The sequence below is a fragment of the Alternaria novae-zelandiae genome (genome assembly GCF_023758075.1).
Source record: "Alternaria novae-zelandiae strain BMP 2774 chromosome Unknown scaffold_32, whole genome shotgun sequence".
Taxonomy (NCBI): Eukaryota; Fungi; Ascomycota; class Dothideomycetes; order Pleosporales; family Pleosporaceae; genus Alternaria; species Alternaria novae-zelandiae.
In genome coordinates, this window is record NW_026056992.1 from 41,191 (window position 1) to 57,659 (window position 16,469).

Below are 16,469 nucleotides of genomic sequence, written 5' to 3' on the forward strand. Positions count from 1 at the left end.
AATATCATCCGCTTGTTTCAGAGTCCAATGCCGGGTCAGCGCACCATCCTATCGGAAAGTGCGGTCGCCCTCGAGAGATTGAAGGACGCGTTCATTCCCCGCAAAACACCCGTGTCTCTATTTCGAACACGCTCGACGTCCAGACGCTAGTTAGGCCCTATCATACCGCCTGTGCTCACCAGAGCCAATGTTGCACAGGAACCACGCCATCAACATCTCGTTCGTTGGACTCCTGAGCATTTCCACTCAGCCGATCCTCGCGTGCATCCATCGCCAAGGTACCCAACTACTTTGCATCATCCTATACACGTCGGAAAATACTTACCAATCGGCATTTGCTCCCCTCGGAATCCTTCTGCCACGATCCTGAAACAAACGGGAATAACGAGGCGCACACAGACACGTTTCATCGATCCGAACCACCCTGCTGATCTGCCCGCCTCGAGAGTCAGCGCCCAACCGCGATTCGCGCTCGACCATTAACAACGCCTCTTCTACCCGTACGAGGCATACTTCCAGACAACACCAGGCACCACGTATCACGCATCCGAAGACAGTTGCCGCACGTCTGTCTCATCAACGCCTGTCGCAACACCAAGGCTGTTTGACATGTGTCGTCGTGCCACCTACACAGCTTTACCTCGGATGCTTGTACCGTCCGCTGCGGTCCGCCACTACGTTTGATCACCACCTGAAAATTCAGGCAACCAGGCTCTGCCTTGCCTCTGTGTTGACTCGAGTTCGGCTGCCGCTGCCCGTCTCAACCTTATCTTCATCGCTGAGCGGGTCTCGATCAACCTTATTGAGTCAGTATCATAGTACCCTACCTTTGGTACACGATTAAGTTTACCAGCCCGTTCGGCAGCATGGGTTACCATATGACTGGTTCCAGAGAACTTATCGATTTGTTAACTTAGATATCGTGATATACTAAGGTTCGTCAAAAGTCCGAAGCAGGTCTGAGACTGAAATAGATATACTTCCACATCCCCTGCAGTATCAACTCCTACTGCACGATCATCATACCTTTGCGCGTACGCTGCTGTATTGTCACATTAGCAAAGAGTGCCACTAGGAACAGCTGTGGAAGTATCATGTTGTGGTGGTGCCTTCCAAACAGAACGTCGTAATGCCAAGCACCTCGTCTTGAGCAACACCAACGCTAACAGGCAGGAACGACAACCTTGGAAGTTCCGCAACATTAGCCGGTCACTTCCTCGAATCACGCTCTCTCGCGGTGATATTTCAATTACACGAGCATGTGTGGTCCTCAATTTTCCCGTCTGGTGGGTCGGTCCTTCTTGCTAATGATGTATTACTGCGCAGAGCTGCGTCCCAATTAGGCCTACTAATGCAGGACCCTGTCACCACATACCGTTCTCACGAATAAAATACTCCGCGGTGATGAACACATGGGTCCGGACGCGGTACAATACAGTGGGTCCTTCTGTATTCGAGCACTTCATATGCAGACAGCAAGAGCTACCCCGCCCCAACGGATGACTGAGGATATTCGTGGACGAGGTGGCGGGGCACATTGGAATATTTAAACCTCTCCTCTAACCTGCCCCTTCTCTTTTCTTTTTCCTACAACAGTTTAAACGTCTTTGCAAAGTCCAAGTTATTCAGTATCCGTACTCATCCACTGCTTCAAGGTACTCAAGCGCAATGGCTAACCCCCATGCAGATACTCGTCACGACCAAGTATGGCAGCCACGATGCAGAACATGTTCCGCACGTGGGCGTTGTCCTCAAGTCACATAGGTACTTTTACAGCTAAGTATACTGCATGAACCGGTGTTCGTTTCTAGCAGTGTCCGTCTTCCATGCTATGGTAGTGCCTCTACTTCAGTGTGGCAGTCGGGCCCTGCTGGATTCGTTCTGAGATTATACGGTTTCGAACTTGATCAGGATAATACCTGCGAAAAGGATCATGCTCTGCTCTGTCTCTCCCTGCGTGGAACAGACTTAACAATTCGCAGATTTCGACCCTTGAACCCCTTTCAACATGTCTCCCCCCGCTGCCATTTTCGAAACTCCCGTTGCTAGCAACGACATGGGCATCAAAAAGGATCTCGCCGTCAAGGCTGCCTTCAACGGCCAGGCCAAGACTGTCGCTGAGCTCGAGAACAAGTGGGAGAAGTTCACCTTCGCCCCTATCCGCGAGTCGCAGGTGTCTCGTGCCATGACCCGCCGCTACTTCAACGACCTTGACACCTACGCTGAGTCGGACATTGTCATCGTCGGTGCGGGTTCATGCGGTCTGTCTGCCGCTTACACGCTCGCCACCAAGCGTCCTGACCTCAAGATTGCCATCGTCGAAGCTGGCGTTGCTCCCGGTGGTGGTGCCTGGCTCGGTGGCCAGCTCTTCAGCGCCATGGTCATGCGCAAGCCTGCGGAGCTCTTCTTGAACGAGATCGGCGTCCCCTACGAGGACGAAGGTGACTTCGTCGTTGTCAAGCATGCCGCGCTCTTCACGTCCACCTTGCTGTCCAAGGTCCTGCAGTTCCCCAACGTCAAGCTGTTCAACGCGACGGCTGTCGAGGACCTCATCACCCGTCCGGCTCCTACCTCCAGCGACCCCAACGCCGTCCGCATCGCTGGTGTTGTCACCAACTGGACTCTCGTCTCTATGCACCACGACGGTATGCTCTAGCCTTCCTTTCTTTTTCTCGGCTCTTACTAATTGTTTACAGACCAGTCTTGCATGGACCCGAACACCATCAATGCACCTCTTGTCATCTCAACCACCGGCCACGACGGCCCATTCGGCGCTTTCTCCGTCAAGCGCCTCGTGTCTATGCAGCAGATTGAGAAGCTCGGTGGCATGCGCGGCCTCGACATGCGCACCGCCGAAGATGCCATTGTCAAGCGCACCCGCGAGGTTGTGCCTGGTCTGATCGTCGGCGGCATGGAACTCAGCGAGGTTGATGGCGCCAACCGCATGGGACCTACCTTTGGCGCTATGGCTCTCAGCGGTGTCAAGGCAGCTGAGGAGGCCGTCGGTGTCTGGGATGAAAGGAACGCCCAGAACAAGGACGCTTAGATGCCATGATCGGCTTCGTCGGACAAAGAGAAGGCTGTCATTACCTAAACCCGTAAAGATCATCTGTACAATGAAATGAATCGCTCGCTCATTATCTGTTGTTGTTTTGACTCGGCTCCTCTCGAAACGTTAATGCTCTTGTTCTAGTGCAGCCCGCGCATCCGGCGCAACGGCCTATCACTTTGTCATGGCTGGCCCCGCTTGAGTGATTTACGGTGGTGTTGTCGCGCTTTATGACGTGGCAAAGAAGGAAGTTTCGGGCAGGCCATCTGATGTACAATGTGACGTGAAGATCAAAGCAGCCTTGCAATTGGAATAAGCGACACGTCCTGACCAGCTGTTCGCATTCATCTGGAAGCTTCGAGGGTGGATCGCCGTGCGCCCCTGGGGTAGCGGCAGTGCGGCATGTCAAGCGCACGGTTGCTCGGACACTGGTCTAGCGTGAACGGGGATGGCTGCCCGCCGTAAACAACTCTCATAACATATACAAACCACCCCGCCTCTACCGCTGCCGGATTATTTTGCGACAAAGGGCCAATTTGCGCCCACGATGGAGAAAGAGACGTCGGACCTGCTCAAGGCACTCCAGAAGCCGTCGACCGATGTCCAGTCGCGCCTGGCCCTGTTCAGCACGCTCAAGTCGAGCATCAAGCACAACCGGGTCCCTGAAAGTTGTCAGGCTCCTATCTTCGAGTGCATCCGCATCGCCTGCACCGCCGCCACCTCGGCCGCGCTCGTGTCCACGGGCTTCTCGACGCTGAGCCACTTCATCAAGCGCCTGCAACTGCAGAAGGAGACGTCGATTCTTACGTCACAGTCGCCCATACTATGTTCCATCCTCGCCGACAAGTTGGGCGATGGGCGCGAAAGCCACCGCAGCGCCGCCTCGCAGATTCTGGCCGACCTGCACTACCTGTGCTCCATGGAGATTGACGCGCTGATACACGATGCCATCAAGAGCACGAACCCGCGCGCCAAAGAATCCGCCATGTTGTGGGTGGTCAAGGTTGGTCCCCCGTAGCGCATCGGGCAGGCGCGAAAATGTTCTAACGCTTGGGTGACGATAGATGAACAAGAGCGAAGGGCTCCCTTTCAAGAGCTACTCCAACCAGCTCGTGGCAAACTGCGAAGACGCGGATCCCGCCGTGCGCGACACGGCGAAGAAGGCGGTTGTGGAGCTCTTTGGGTACGTCCATTGGCGGATATGCTGCACCATGGTAGCAACTGACATCACGATAGACACGCTCCGGAACACGCCAAAGCCAACCTTAAGAAGCAGCTCGTGGCCCTGAATGTCCGGAAAGCCATTGCCACCTACATCACCTCCCACCTCGACGACGACGCCATGGCTAAGAGCGTGGATGTCGCGCCTGCCCAACCGCCCGCCCCCGTCGCCCGACCCATCGTATCCAAACGCGCCCAGACGCTGCAACCCGACGTCGGCTTGGCAGAGAGCTTTGCGGATGAGCAGCCTCCCCCGGTCGAGGTTGTCGTCATGGACCCCATACACATCTACACACAGCGCGAGCTCGACGACGTGTTCCGCGACATGGCGCCCTGCTACGAAGGCAAGGAGAGCGAGGGCAATTGGCTGGCAAGAGATAAGAACTGCACAAAGTTGAGACGTATACTCAAGGGCAACGCGCCTCATGAGTTCCACGCAACTTTCATCGCCGGCATCAAATCGCTCCTAGACGGTATCCTCAAGGTCGCCAACTCGCTTCGAACAACCATGTCTACCAACGGCTGCCTGCTGGTTCAGGAGCTTGCAAAGACACTCGGCTCTGCGATCGACCCCTGGGTTGAGATTCTCCTGCAATCTTTCATCAAGATGTGCGGTGCTACGAAGAACATCGCAGCGCAGAACGGAGCCGTTACAGTAGACACCATTTTCCAGAGCGTGTCGTATAACAGTCGCGTATTGCAGCACGTAGCCATGGCCTCACAAGACAAGAACGTGCAACCCCGAACCCACTCTGCCACCTGGGCTAAAACTCTGATCAAGAGGCACACCTCACACATCGAACATTCAGGAGGGCTGGAAACATTGGACACCTTGATCCGAAGAGGTGTCACGGACGCTAACCCCAAGGTGCGTGAGGCCTACCGAAGCGCCTACTGGACGTACGCTTTAGTATGGCCTCAGAGGGCCGAGAAGTAAGTTTGACTACGTGGAGGCATCATCAGTCACTAACACAGATTCCAGGATGTTCGATACGCTCGACAAGCGAGAAAAGACCGCACTCGAAAAGGACCCCAACAACCCGAACGGCTCAGCCCCCTCGTCCACGACAAGCGCAGCTTCGTTTTCGAAATCGATAGGCCCGGGCGCCTCGCGGAGTGCCCTGAAGGAGAAGATTGCTGAACAGAGGAGAGCAAAGCTAGCGGCCGCGAAAGGTGTCCCCGAACGCCCCAACTCTGCTGCTGCTAGTTATACACCAGTGCCAACATCGCAATCGGCCAAGTCTTTGGGCGCGAGAACAACGTCGAACCTTTCCACGGCTTCTTCGGGTCCGGCGCGACCACCCTCTGCCATGTCCGGAGAGTCAACGAAGTCAGCGCTGAAGAACTCCACAGGTACCGGCTCCTTGATGTCGGGCACAGTCCGTCGGCCGGTCCGCCGACCAGAGTTGAACCGACCAGCGACCGCGGATCCATATGCTGTCCGACGACCAGGAAAGAGCACGCCCAACATGACTCCAGAGAAGACACCTGCTCCAACGGCGACCAAGAAGCCTGCTGTACCGAAGAGCAGCTCAAGGCCGCGTGCGCAAACACAGAATAGCCCGCAAGTTAGTCCGGCGCGGCCCAAATCAAGGATTGGCCAACCCATTGCCCATGGCAAGTCTCCTAGTGCGAGCTCTCGTCGCGAGAGCCCGGCTGTGAGCCCAGCAAAAGAGGAGGACCTATCGATGGTGAAGCCTTGGGTTCGATCACAAAGCCAGCATGACGCAGGTACCATACCGTTTCGACAAAGGAACGGCCTGGGTGGAAGTGTAGCTGGAGACGATGAGGCTGTGGATGTGGGAGATGAAGACAACTTTACCATGGTCATTCCTAACCTTGCGAAACCAACGACACAATCCACACATGACACGCCACCGAAGCCGAGAAAGTCCATCGGTCGACTGCCGATACCCAGCCCTCGTGCTGCAGCGCTAAGAAGTCCAAAGTCTATGGGGCACCTAGACAGCGCTAGCCTACGGTCTTCGACACGCAGCCCACGCCTGAGGTCACCAGATCGACCAAGCACTCGCGGTACCGACGCCGGAGACGAAGTACAAGTGTTTGAGGATCCATTTGTTGGCGAGGAGCACACACGTGTCGAGAATGGATCAGAAAAGCCGGTCCTCGAGGAGCTTCCCATCAACGAGAAGAGCAACGAGCGCCGCCAAAGTACTGGAAGCATGACAAGCGATGTCATGATGGGTAACGATAACGAAGAGCGCCCTCGCGGCCACCACAAGACGAACAGCACAGGAAGCGTCCTGCACACACAAAGCTACGAGACAAACGATGCTGAAGTGCTGAAGAACCGACAGCTGCTCACAAGCGGCATCAAAAAGATTGAAGGACGCACAGTCGAAGCCCACATGTTCCGCCGCATGCAGGACATGGTCAAGTCGAACCAAGAAATCTGGGGACCAAATGACGAGAACTTTGGCAGGCTATTACTGGCATGTCTGGATTTCCTTGAGGCACCCGTCCACGAGTTGAAGGCGCCTCAGATGAAAGCTGTCAATCTAAAGGTACAGGCTCTAGCAACAATTCGCGCGTTGCTATCCCTCTACCGCAAAGAGACTTCGAAGTACTACTCCCGCGTCCTCCGCACTATCCTGCAAACAAAGGCACAGTACGAAAGCACATCTCACATCGCTATCGACCTCGAAGCGACCGCAGATGAGATTGTCAAGTATGGACAGACTCTGGATTGTCTCAATACTGTCCTTGCGATGATCGAAGACACACCCGCATCGACGCCAACATCCTCGCCAAACTCCAAGTCCTCAGTCTCTTCCCAACCGGGCCAAGCGTCGACTCGCTCCACAACCATGGCCTTGACCACACTCGCATCCCTCGTGCAGATGAGCGGCGCCAAGAACGTCACACTGTCCGCCGAACAGACTGCGCGTCTAGGCAGACTAGCCGTACGCTGCATGGACGACCAAGACGCCGACGTACGCAAAGCAGACATCGAGTTCTGCATCGCCCTCCACGAACGCATCAACGGCTCCGACGGCGCAAAGGAAGACGGCGGCTTCTGGAAAGCTGTTGCCGGCGCGAGGGAACAGCACTTGAACCTCTTGACATACTACCTTGCCAAGAAGGCTAAGGCCTAGGTGGCTGTCCTTCCTTTGCGATTGAAGCGTTTGGCTTGATCGAGCCTGCACAGTTAGCGCTCTGTATTAGCACTTGGAATGTCTCGTTTGTTGGAACTGATTGGCGGTTAGGAACATTGGCATCTCCTATGTCACTCATTCATCTTGGTCTGGCGTTTGACCTTTTGTGGCTTTTGTTTTCCTTGAAGGCGTTTTGAGAAAAGCGGGATCGCTCCGGTAGTCAGTCACTTTTCATCAACGTCTTGAATTCGTTACTTTCTAGCCTTGTTCTTTGTGGGGCAGTAGGGTCTAGGGCTGGGAATTGGTAGTTGAGATATGTAATTCTATGCAACTTTTTCTTCTTCTTAAATGCATGTTTTCTTTTGATGGGAGTACTGTTGAAACCGAAAAGTTCGAAACTGATAACTTGTAAGATGATTTGTTAAAGGCAAGCGCGAAAGCTAAAAGGATTCGACGATATCGTGTGGGCAGCACCTGCCACCCCGATTTCCCCGGCTAGCGCGTGACGCGGACCCACATCGAACGCGTCGAGCTCACCTGGGCAGGGACGCATCGTTTTCCTCATCACCGTTTACGAGCCTGACGCTATACATCAATTCCTTCCGCGATATCTTCCACGTCAGATAATCAAGCCTTCACAGCATGATGCATATGGCTCATCTTCGTGGTCTCGTGTTCGATATAGGCACCAGTAACGCTAACGTCATCCTCTGGACGGTACGTGCCTAGGCCCTCCAACGGTGCGTACTTCTCGCATAAGTACAACATGTCGTTGTAAGCTCTGGAAATCGTTAGCTAGAGTCTACACTGCCCCAGATGAATACTTACGTAGCTCTCGAAATACTACCCGGATGGCCCGCGGAATCGTTCAAATATATATGGATACTGTAAAGTCGATTGCGGTCGTCCCACTCATCTACAGGCTCGGACGGTTCGATATGGCGCTGATACAATCGCATGTATATCGGAGAATTGAAGTGACAGGCCCAAGACGCTCTCCACGTGCCAAATTCCATCTCATTATGGGCATAAATACATCCGGGGTCGAACAGGATTGTGTCGCCAGTTTCCATGTCGATGCCAACATTCTGTTCCCACAAATCGCCGTGGATCAACACTGGCTCGATACTTCGACCATCCGACTGGAGAGCACCTAGGAGTCTTGGAATAACGACAGCGATCACCTGCTTGCAGGCAGCATCGAACTCTGGCCAAGGACCGTTGGTCTCGTTGTCATATTTGATCACATCGTTGAGCAAATTGGTAAAGCACGCCGCCCAGGTCTTCTCCCATTTCGTCGTGCGTACAAACTTGCCGCACACTGTTGGTACGTGGAATCCGAACATGCCATTTGGAGATTTTCCTTCGATGTGCATTTTGGCAACTCTCTCCACAAGGCTTGCCGGTTCTGGGGCTGGCACGAGGTCCATGTCGTGATGGTTCCCAAGGAAGAAATAGACCTGGGTGCTACCATCTAGATACTTTCCCCATCCTGTCGCTCGAGGAACCAGACCTGGAACTATCTCGTTGATAGCGCATGCGGATTCGTACTCGCCTTCGACAAGAGCCTTTGAGCCCTGGCCGGTGGCGCACTTTGTGTTGCAACGATATGTTAGCAAGTACAAATACCTTTTACTCTACCACGACATACTTTGAGGAAGTAGGTCTTTGAACTTTGGTCCGGGAGTATCACGTCAATCTTTGCTGTCTTCGTCCAGGCAGAAACACCGCAAGGCTCTGCAGATATGATCCTGGTACCGCCAGGCATAGCTAATGAGTAGTGCTTAGTGTACGAAATCTGAAGTCGGGGTTGTAGGAACGCCTACCTCCGGTCACAGCCCGGTGAATGCGGAACGTCCTTCCTATTTCGGTTTCCCATTCTAATGCATCCATCATGGCGGATGTGAAAGACTAGCACACGACTACTGGTAGGGGACCCCGCACTTATGATATATCGGCTCTCGAATAGCAGAGGCAAGAGCTGATGGAAGCCTTGTATGCGGGTACGTTATCTTCTGCTTACGTTGGATGCTGAGATGGTGGCATGGGAGCAGCTTCGGTGTTCACCGCACGTAAGATGATTCGCGGGTCGGCAGCCACGAGCGGGACGTCGCTCCCGCCCTTAATCATTATCGATAAATCCGCCTCCCTTCCGGTTCCAAAAGACGTCACTTTACAGGCATCCATTTGATGGACCCCAGGACTGCGCCCTAATTGACAGGGCTGCGCGACTTTGATTAGCTGTGTTGACACTCCCAGACGAACAAACACTACCCCGCATGCAGCCCCCAACTTGAACGGCGACTGAGATGCATGCCACATGCGACCGGTCAGCCCTTTGAGGCTCAGACATCGCACGCAAGTAAAGTATCTCTAAGCACGGCTGTCGCGTATCCAAAGATGGTCGAGCAACTGTTCGCGACAACCTTTGCCCGGGATGGTAAGTGCTATTGAACGAATGTCCAGATCGCACTCTTAACAATTGTATAGTTCTCGAGACCCTTCAGTTTCCGAAATCTGGGCGGGAGAAGCCGGAGGAGAGAATCAGGCGTTGTCGACCCGTTGCTCCTGCCAGACCAGGAAGATGATGTTCGCTACTCGACAACTCCTTCGCCGTCCCAGATGTCCGCGTCCCCCACTCACATGGCTTTGACTGGTGGCCAAGACCCTGGAGCTTTGGGATTGAACGTGGTATACACGCCAGACAATGGACATAAAGCCGACATCGTCTTTATCCATGGACTTGGTGGCAGTAGCCGTATGACCTGGTCGAAGCACAAAAGCCCTGGACTCTTCTGGCCCTTGACCTTCCTGCCACTCGAGCCAGATATCTGCCTCGCGAGAATCCTGAGTTTCGGCTACGATGCCGATTTCACAAATGGCAGTAATGCTACTAACGTGATATTGGACTTCGCCAAAACCTTACTGTACAATCTCAAATATTACACAGATGTACAAGGCGAAAATCTGAATATGGGCCAAGTGAGGCCACCTTTCTTTACAACGTTGCTTTTGCTAAAGCGCATCTTAGGTACCTTTACTTTTCGTAGTTCACAGCATGGGTGGACTCATCGTGAAAGAGGTAACACCATCCGTCGGTCTGCACGTACCTGACTAACATTTTACAGGCCTATATGCAAGGTCAAAACGATCCAGAGTACGAGAACATTGTCAAAGCCATTTCAGCAATCATCTTCCTGTCCACCCCACATCGGGGCACCAATTTGGCCAATGTGCTCAACCGAATATTACAGTCGACTCCTGTAACGAATTCCAAGCCTTTCATTTCTGAGCTGACGCGGAATTCGTCTACGTTGCAGAAGCTGAATGAACAATTTCGTCACATTGCACCCAAGCTAAAGATCGTTTCCTTCTACGAGACACAGCCGACTTCGATCGGGCCGAAGAGTGCGCGAGCGCGAGTGGTGAGTGACCTATTTGCACATGTACAACTTTAGCTCCACTGCTAACATGCGAAGATGGTGCTAGAAAGGGATTCGTCGCTGCTCGGATATCCTGGAGAGACGTCCAACCCTCTGAACGCAGACCACCACGGTGTCTGCAAGTATGAGAGCCCTCACGACCCGAACTATATCACAGTGAGGAACGTTCTCAAATCACTCGTGAGCAAGTCAATATCGAAGAGTCAATCTGGAAGCCAGAGCGCACCGAGAAGGAGACGATCAAGGGATCTCAAAGCCATACTAGCTATCGCCGAGTTCCCCAACACCGACTACATCTTCTTCCGGGACCAATGGGTGCAGGGTACTAACCAATGGATTCATGGAGAACAACGCTTCGTGGATTGGCTTAATCCTCACACATCCTCTCATCAAATACTTTGGCTGAAGGGGGCCGCGGCACGAGGAAAGTCGGTCTTAAGTTCGTTCATCATCAACAGCCTGATCGAGCGCGATTTCTGCTGTCAATACTTTTTTGTGCGGTTCGCAGATAGAAGAAAGCGCACTCTGAGCTTTCTCCTACGCTCAATCGCCTATCAGATTGCGCAACAGTTACCTGAATTTCTGCAAAAGGTAGCGGAGGTTGAAAGCGAAGCCGTCGACTTTGAGGCTGCAAACCCGAGGACGATCTGGGATCGAATATTCAGATCCATATTGTTCAAGCTCAGTCCTGGGAAAACACTTTACTGGGTCATCGATGGCCTTGACGAAGCTGATAATCCCAAAGCCTTGATAGACCTGCTCTCTGACATTGCTGGTTCTGCGACACCTATCCGAGTCCTTTTGGTCAGTCGCGACACTACAGAGATAGCTGCTGGTCTGGAGCATACACCAAACACAATCTTCCAAGAGACGATCACCATCGAGGGCCATTTGGATGACTTACGTTGCTACATTGATCGGGAACTAATCTTGCCTGGTAGCAAGGGCTTCAGGGATGATATTATTCAGCGTATTTTGCATGAAGCGCAGGACAACTTCCTCGTAAGTTTGATATCCAGTACCATGCCATGAGGTTGCTAACCTCTCAGTGGGTACGACTCGCTGTAGAAAAGATCAACTCGTGTCATACGCTCTCCGCCGTCGAGCAAGCTTTCCACGAATTTCCTCGTGGAATGGAAGCAATCTATGACCGGATGGCTGTTACCATTGCCGAGCACCAATCATCTGCTGACACTGCTCTAGCGTCAGCCGTTCTTCAGTGTGTCACATGTGCATTCCGCGCTCTCACAATAGAGGAGCTCTTGCAGGCACTAGAAGGTGACACACATGAGTTTCTAGACATTCAAGAGTCCATCAAGAATGTCTGTAGCGGCTTTGTGGTCATTGACAATGATGGCAACGTTGCGATGATTCATGAAACGGCTCGAGAGTATCTGCTTGGCGCTGTCCGCCGACCTTTCCAAGTAGATCGACGTCAGGCACATGAGCAGTTATTCTTAAGCTGCATGCGATGTCTCATGTCTAGCGGCCTTCGATCAAAGGTTACTCATGACATCCCGGACTTCGCAAGCTACAGCTCGAACTGGTGGTCATCTCACTTGGCAGCAGTTCCAGCCGGCAGTGAAGCCGTGGCTAGTGTTATAAACAGATTCCTGACAGGCCATTGTGTACTGACGTGGATACATATACTAGCAACTGAACTTCGACTTCGCATACTCATTCAGGCGTCGAAAAACCTGCTCGGCTATGTCAACAAGAGGAAATCTCAGCTTTCAGTCAATATCGGAAGGAGCGACGTAGTGGAACTGGAGCAGGCCGAAACCTGGGCAGTGGACTTTGTCAAAATCATTGGCAAGTTCGGCGCCATCCTGCGACGCAACCCCCCTACAATACACAAAACTATTGCTCCTTTCTGTCCGCACAACTCAGCTATCTATCAGCAGTTTGGTAGAACAGAGCAAAGGAGTCTGATGGTTTCCGGGATTTCGACACAGACATGGGACGATTCTCTCGCACGACTATCATTTGGGTTTGGTACCTATGCCTCTTCTATATCGACTGCGGGAAATTATGTCGCTGTGCTGGCCGCTTCGGGAAAAGCGTCTTTGTTCGACACCTCCCTCTTTGAGGAGACAGCGACCAGTCCCATCAGACACGGTGAACGTACATACATGATGCAACTGAACTCTTCCGGGACATTGCTCGTCACATATGGCTACATGACTACAAAGATCTGGGAAATCTCTACTGGAGAATGTCTATCGACAGTACCGAACCCTGCAACACGAACGCGGCCACTTGTCATCGCCTTTGTGAACAATAACAGAACGTTGTTAGTTGGGTCGGACGATAAGCAGTTGCGTTCGCTCGATATCAACGAGCAATCGCCGACTTGGAATCTTGTCGCAAATTTTGAGGAAGAGGAACTCAAAGGCCACTTCTTGAACGCCGCAAGCTACATGGCACTTAGCAGTGACGGCAGTTTGATAGCAATTGCATACCGTGGTCATCCGCTATCCGCGTGGGAAGTGGAAGGCCCTTATCACGTTGGCCACTGCTGGCGCGCCCGGAAAGAAGTTGCAAGAGGTGAAGTCGCTGCAGCAAAATGGCTCCCGCATCCTCCGCAAGTCCTGGGACTATACAATGACGGGGTAGTCTTTAGGTGGGATCCATATGGAGGCGAGCCCGAAGAGATCTTCACGGGCGCTTCAGTACTCACCGTTAGCGGAGACGGAAATCTATTCGCAACGGGTGATGTACGGGGTGCGGTCAAGATATATACCACCAAAACCTTCCACCTGATTTACCAACTTGCATCTCAAGACGCCATCCTCGGCTTGGCGTTCAGCGCTGATCACAGACGCATCTACGACGTGCGAGGCTACTACGGAAACACCTGGGAGCCTGCAGCACTAGTGCGATATGCGGAGAGTGCGATAAAAGGAACGGATACCGAAGGCGAATCTGAAAGCTCTTCGCAAGAGTCGATAACGCCTATCCATACTTCCCGGAGGATAGATGCGATCACCGTACTCGCAGCTTCGCCAAACGGTCAGTACTACTGCTACGGTACTGAAAGCGGACGCGTAATACTACTCAACACCACGCGAGACGAAACGACAGAATTGCATACCTCCAGAGGCTTTTTGAGCATCGAGCAGGTGGCCTGGAGTCACGATGGTCGTTACATATGTTTTGCCGACTCGGGCAAGAAGGTTTTCGTTATGGTTGTGAGAATGAATGCGTCAGGCAGTGACGATGTTGCGCAACATCATTTCGAAGTTTCACTCAAGACTCTTACGGATGGTTCTATACAGCAGCTGCTGTTTCAGCCAGACTCGAGCCATCTGTGCATAGCTACATCAGCCACGCTCTGCACGGTTTCACTCGAGTCAGCCTCGGTAGTGCGCTCAATACCCGCGCCCGAACATGACCGCAAGTGGATCGCACATCCTCAAGATCCAGCGCTGATTCTTGGCTTCGGTCAAAACTCAGTCGTGATGCTATCATGGGACTTGAACGATCGTGGCACGTATCGTATCGAGAGATCACTTGAGCCAGATACCTCAGCCCTATCAGATCAAGAAGGTGCGGCAAGGACCGTGGAGCGCATACTAGTCACGTCGGACAAGCAACATATTCTCGTTCAGATGTCGCGAAGCGACAAGTCTAAGCTCAAAGAGTTCCTCTACTTCACGACGTCATCCCTTTCAACAAGTGCGAGTGTCGAGACTCAACCAGACGTGGCCAGCGACCATCGACAAATAGTTGTTCCCATGCTCCTCCCAGAAGAAATGGCTTCTCAAATTGGTTTAGCGCTGTCTTTCCTCAAACGTGATCGATTACTCTTCTTGTCTCGGACCTTTTCGATCTGCTCCTGGGAAATTCCGTCCGAAGCTAGACTGGCGCAACCATCACAGGCCACGAATCAACAGACCCATGAGAAGAAAGGATTCAGCGAGATATTTGCATTACCAGCAGACTGGGTTAGTAAAGACTGTCTTGAGTTATGTATGATTTGGCTTCAGGAAAGATCTCTTTTATGCCCGCGGAATGGAGAGGTCGCAGTGGTGAGATGCTCAAGCTTCAGTTGAGCATATACGATTGGTCATGTAAAGAGCTCTACGGACTACATAGGTTCTTCTGTCGCCATGCAGTTCCTTTGTGGTAATCAACGAGAAACAAACATTGAGCAAGCAGGCATAATCCGCCCATGAAGGTGAATGTTCCGCCTACGCCCATCGAGTTTATCATTGGTTGCAGAAACGATACTGTGACTGCTGCTAAGGCGCAGCGGACTATATTACTAGAGGCTTGTGCGACTACTGGCGTTCGATTGTTCTTGTCTACGAGAAGCGTGTTGTATATCTGCGAGATCCTCAGCTCTCAAACTCCATATGAAGGATTCTCAGGAAGAAACTGACGCTGAAATCGAGCTGCATGCAGAGCCCTGTTACAAACTGCAGGACGAGTGATATGGCCATTGGCTTTAGTGTTTGAGCATCAGTATAAGTAAAGCTCGGGAACATGACGCACCTTTTGGTAATGCAACACCCACCCGTAGGTTACAATAGACGCAATAGTCATGAACATGGGTGTCCAGATGATCTGCAGCCGAGCCTTTTCGACAGGAAAGCTGTCTAAGTCGTCGCCAGCGATTTTATCGGTGGATAAGCCTTGCGTGGTTCGGGCTTTGCGCCATGCTCGATTGAGAAGCCGGCCAGACACGAAAGTAGATACAGCACCGCCGATACCAAAGGGAAGGTAGATAAGTCCGGCCTGGAGCTGACTTAGATGATAAACGTCGACGAATAAGGTTGACAGTGATGCATTGATGCAGGTATGCACAACGTAGAGCAGTCCGCAAGCTAAGATGATGATCGCGTTATCTAAACGTCGAAGTATCATAAGCGACTTGAGGGGATTAGGCATACGCCAAGTTCGCGCAAGCTCAATTTCGCTAGCATCCCAATGACGCATGATGAGCGGAGGTGGCAGCAGAGACTTCATTGGTCGAACTGATCCATTTCCCACGATATCTCGGGACGTCTCCGGTAAGCACAGCAACATAGCTGCGAGGCAAGATCCCGATACGATACACAGGAGCCAAAAAATCCAAGGCCAGCCAGCGACCGACGTGAGGCTACCGCCGAGGACTGGCCCAACGCTAGGTGCTGTTGTCACCCTGGCAGCTATGAGCAATTTTGTACCTTGACATTGGAAGGATAGACAGACGCAAAGGATACCAGTGCAGCGAAAGAGCCTCTTTCCGCAGGAGACGCGATATCAACGACAACGCCATATGCTATCGAGAACGTACCTGACAGCGTTAAGAGCTAGACTCAACGACTGCGACAACACGTACCAGAGATGGCCAAAGCCTGCAATGCACGAAGAGCAAGAAGCGCGGTATATGTCTTTGACAAAGCGATCGCAAGGTTCGCGATGAAATACGCGGTCAAAGTGATAGCATAAACGGGCCGCCGTCCAAGTATCTCTGCTGCGTCAGCTACCAGCATAGGTGAGAAAGTAGCGACTGCCATGTACGTTGTCACGGTCAAGTCACTTTTATTGATAGAAACTTCCAACTCCTTCGATAACGTGGGAATGGCTGGAAAGTAGATGAAACTGCTCAGCGTGGAGAACCACGCTGTGTACGATGCTAGTGCGACGATGCAC

The 16,469-nt window shown here is 52.5% G+C and overlaps 4 protein-coding genes across 4 annotated transcripts; 3 read left to right on the forward strand and 1 right to left on the reverse strand.

Moving 5' to 3' along the window:
• Positions 1–2,008: 2,008 nt before the first annotated feature.
• On the forward strand, positions 2,009–3,046 carry J4E88_010316 (uncharacterized protein; the record flags this gene model as incomplete). Its single annotated transcript, XM_049403909.1, has 2 exons — positions 2,009–2,645; positions 2,697–3,046. The coding sequence occupies 2 exons, from the start codon at positions 2,009–2,011 to the stop codon at positions 3,044–3,046; spliced, it is 987 nt and encodes a 328-aa protein (XP_049250281.1).
• A 550-nt stretch (positions 3,047–3,596) lies between these two features.
• On the forward strand, positions 3,597–7,386 carry STU1 (suppressor of tub2 mutation; the record flags this gene model as incomplete). The annotated part of the gene is made up of 4 exons (XM_049403910.1): positions 3,597–4,052; positions 4,114–4,232; positions 4,286–5,203; positions 5,253–7,386. 4 exons carry the CDS (start codon positions 3,597–3,599, stop codon positions 7,384–7,386), a joined length of 3,627 nt encoding a protein of 1,208 aa, XP_049250282.1.
• Positions 7,387–8,013: 627 nt separating this feature from the next.
• Positions 8,014–8,816, reverse strand: J4E88_010318 (uncharacterized protein; the record flags this gene model as incomplete). Its single annotated transcript, XM_049403911.1, has 3 exons — positions 8,014–8,167; positions 8,215–8,302; positions 8,423–8,816. 3 exons carry the CDS (start codon positions 8,814–8,816, stop codon positions 8,014–8,016), a joined length of 636 nt encoding a protein of 211 aa, XP_049250283.1.
• A 1,007-nt stretch (positions 8,817–9,823) lies between these two features.
• Positions 9,824–15,265, forward strand: J4E88_010319 (uncharacterized protein; the record flags this gene model as incomplete). Its single annotated transcript, XM_049403912.1, has 7 exons — positions 9,824–9,826; positions 9,877–10,368; positions 10,515–10,811; positions 10,866–11,831; positions 11,879–12,253; positions 12,515–14,776; positions 15,227–15,265. 7 exons carry the CDS (start codon positions 9,824–9,826, stop codon positions 15,263–15,265), a joined length of 4,434 nt encoding a protein of 1,477 aa, XP_049250284.1.
• Positions 15,266–16,469: the final 1,204 nt, after the last annotated feature.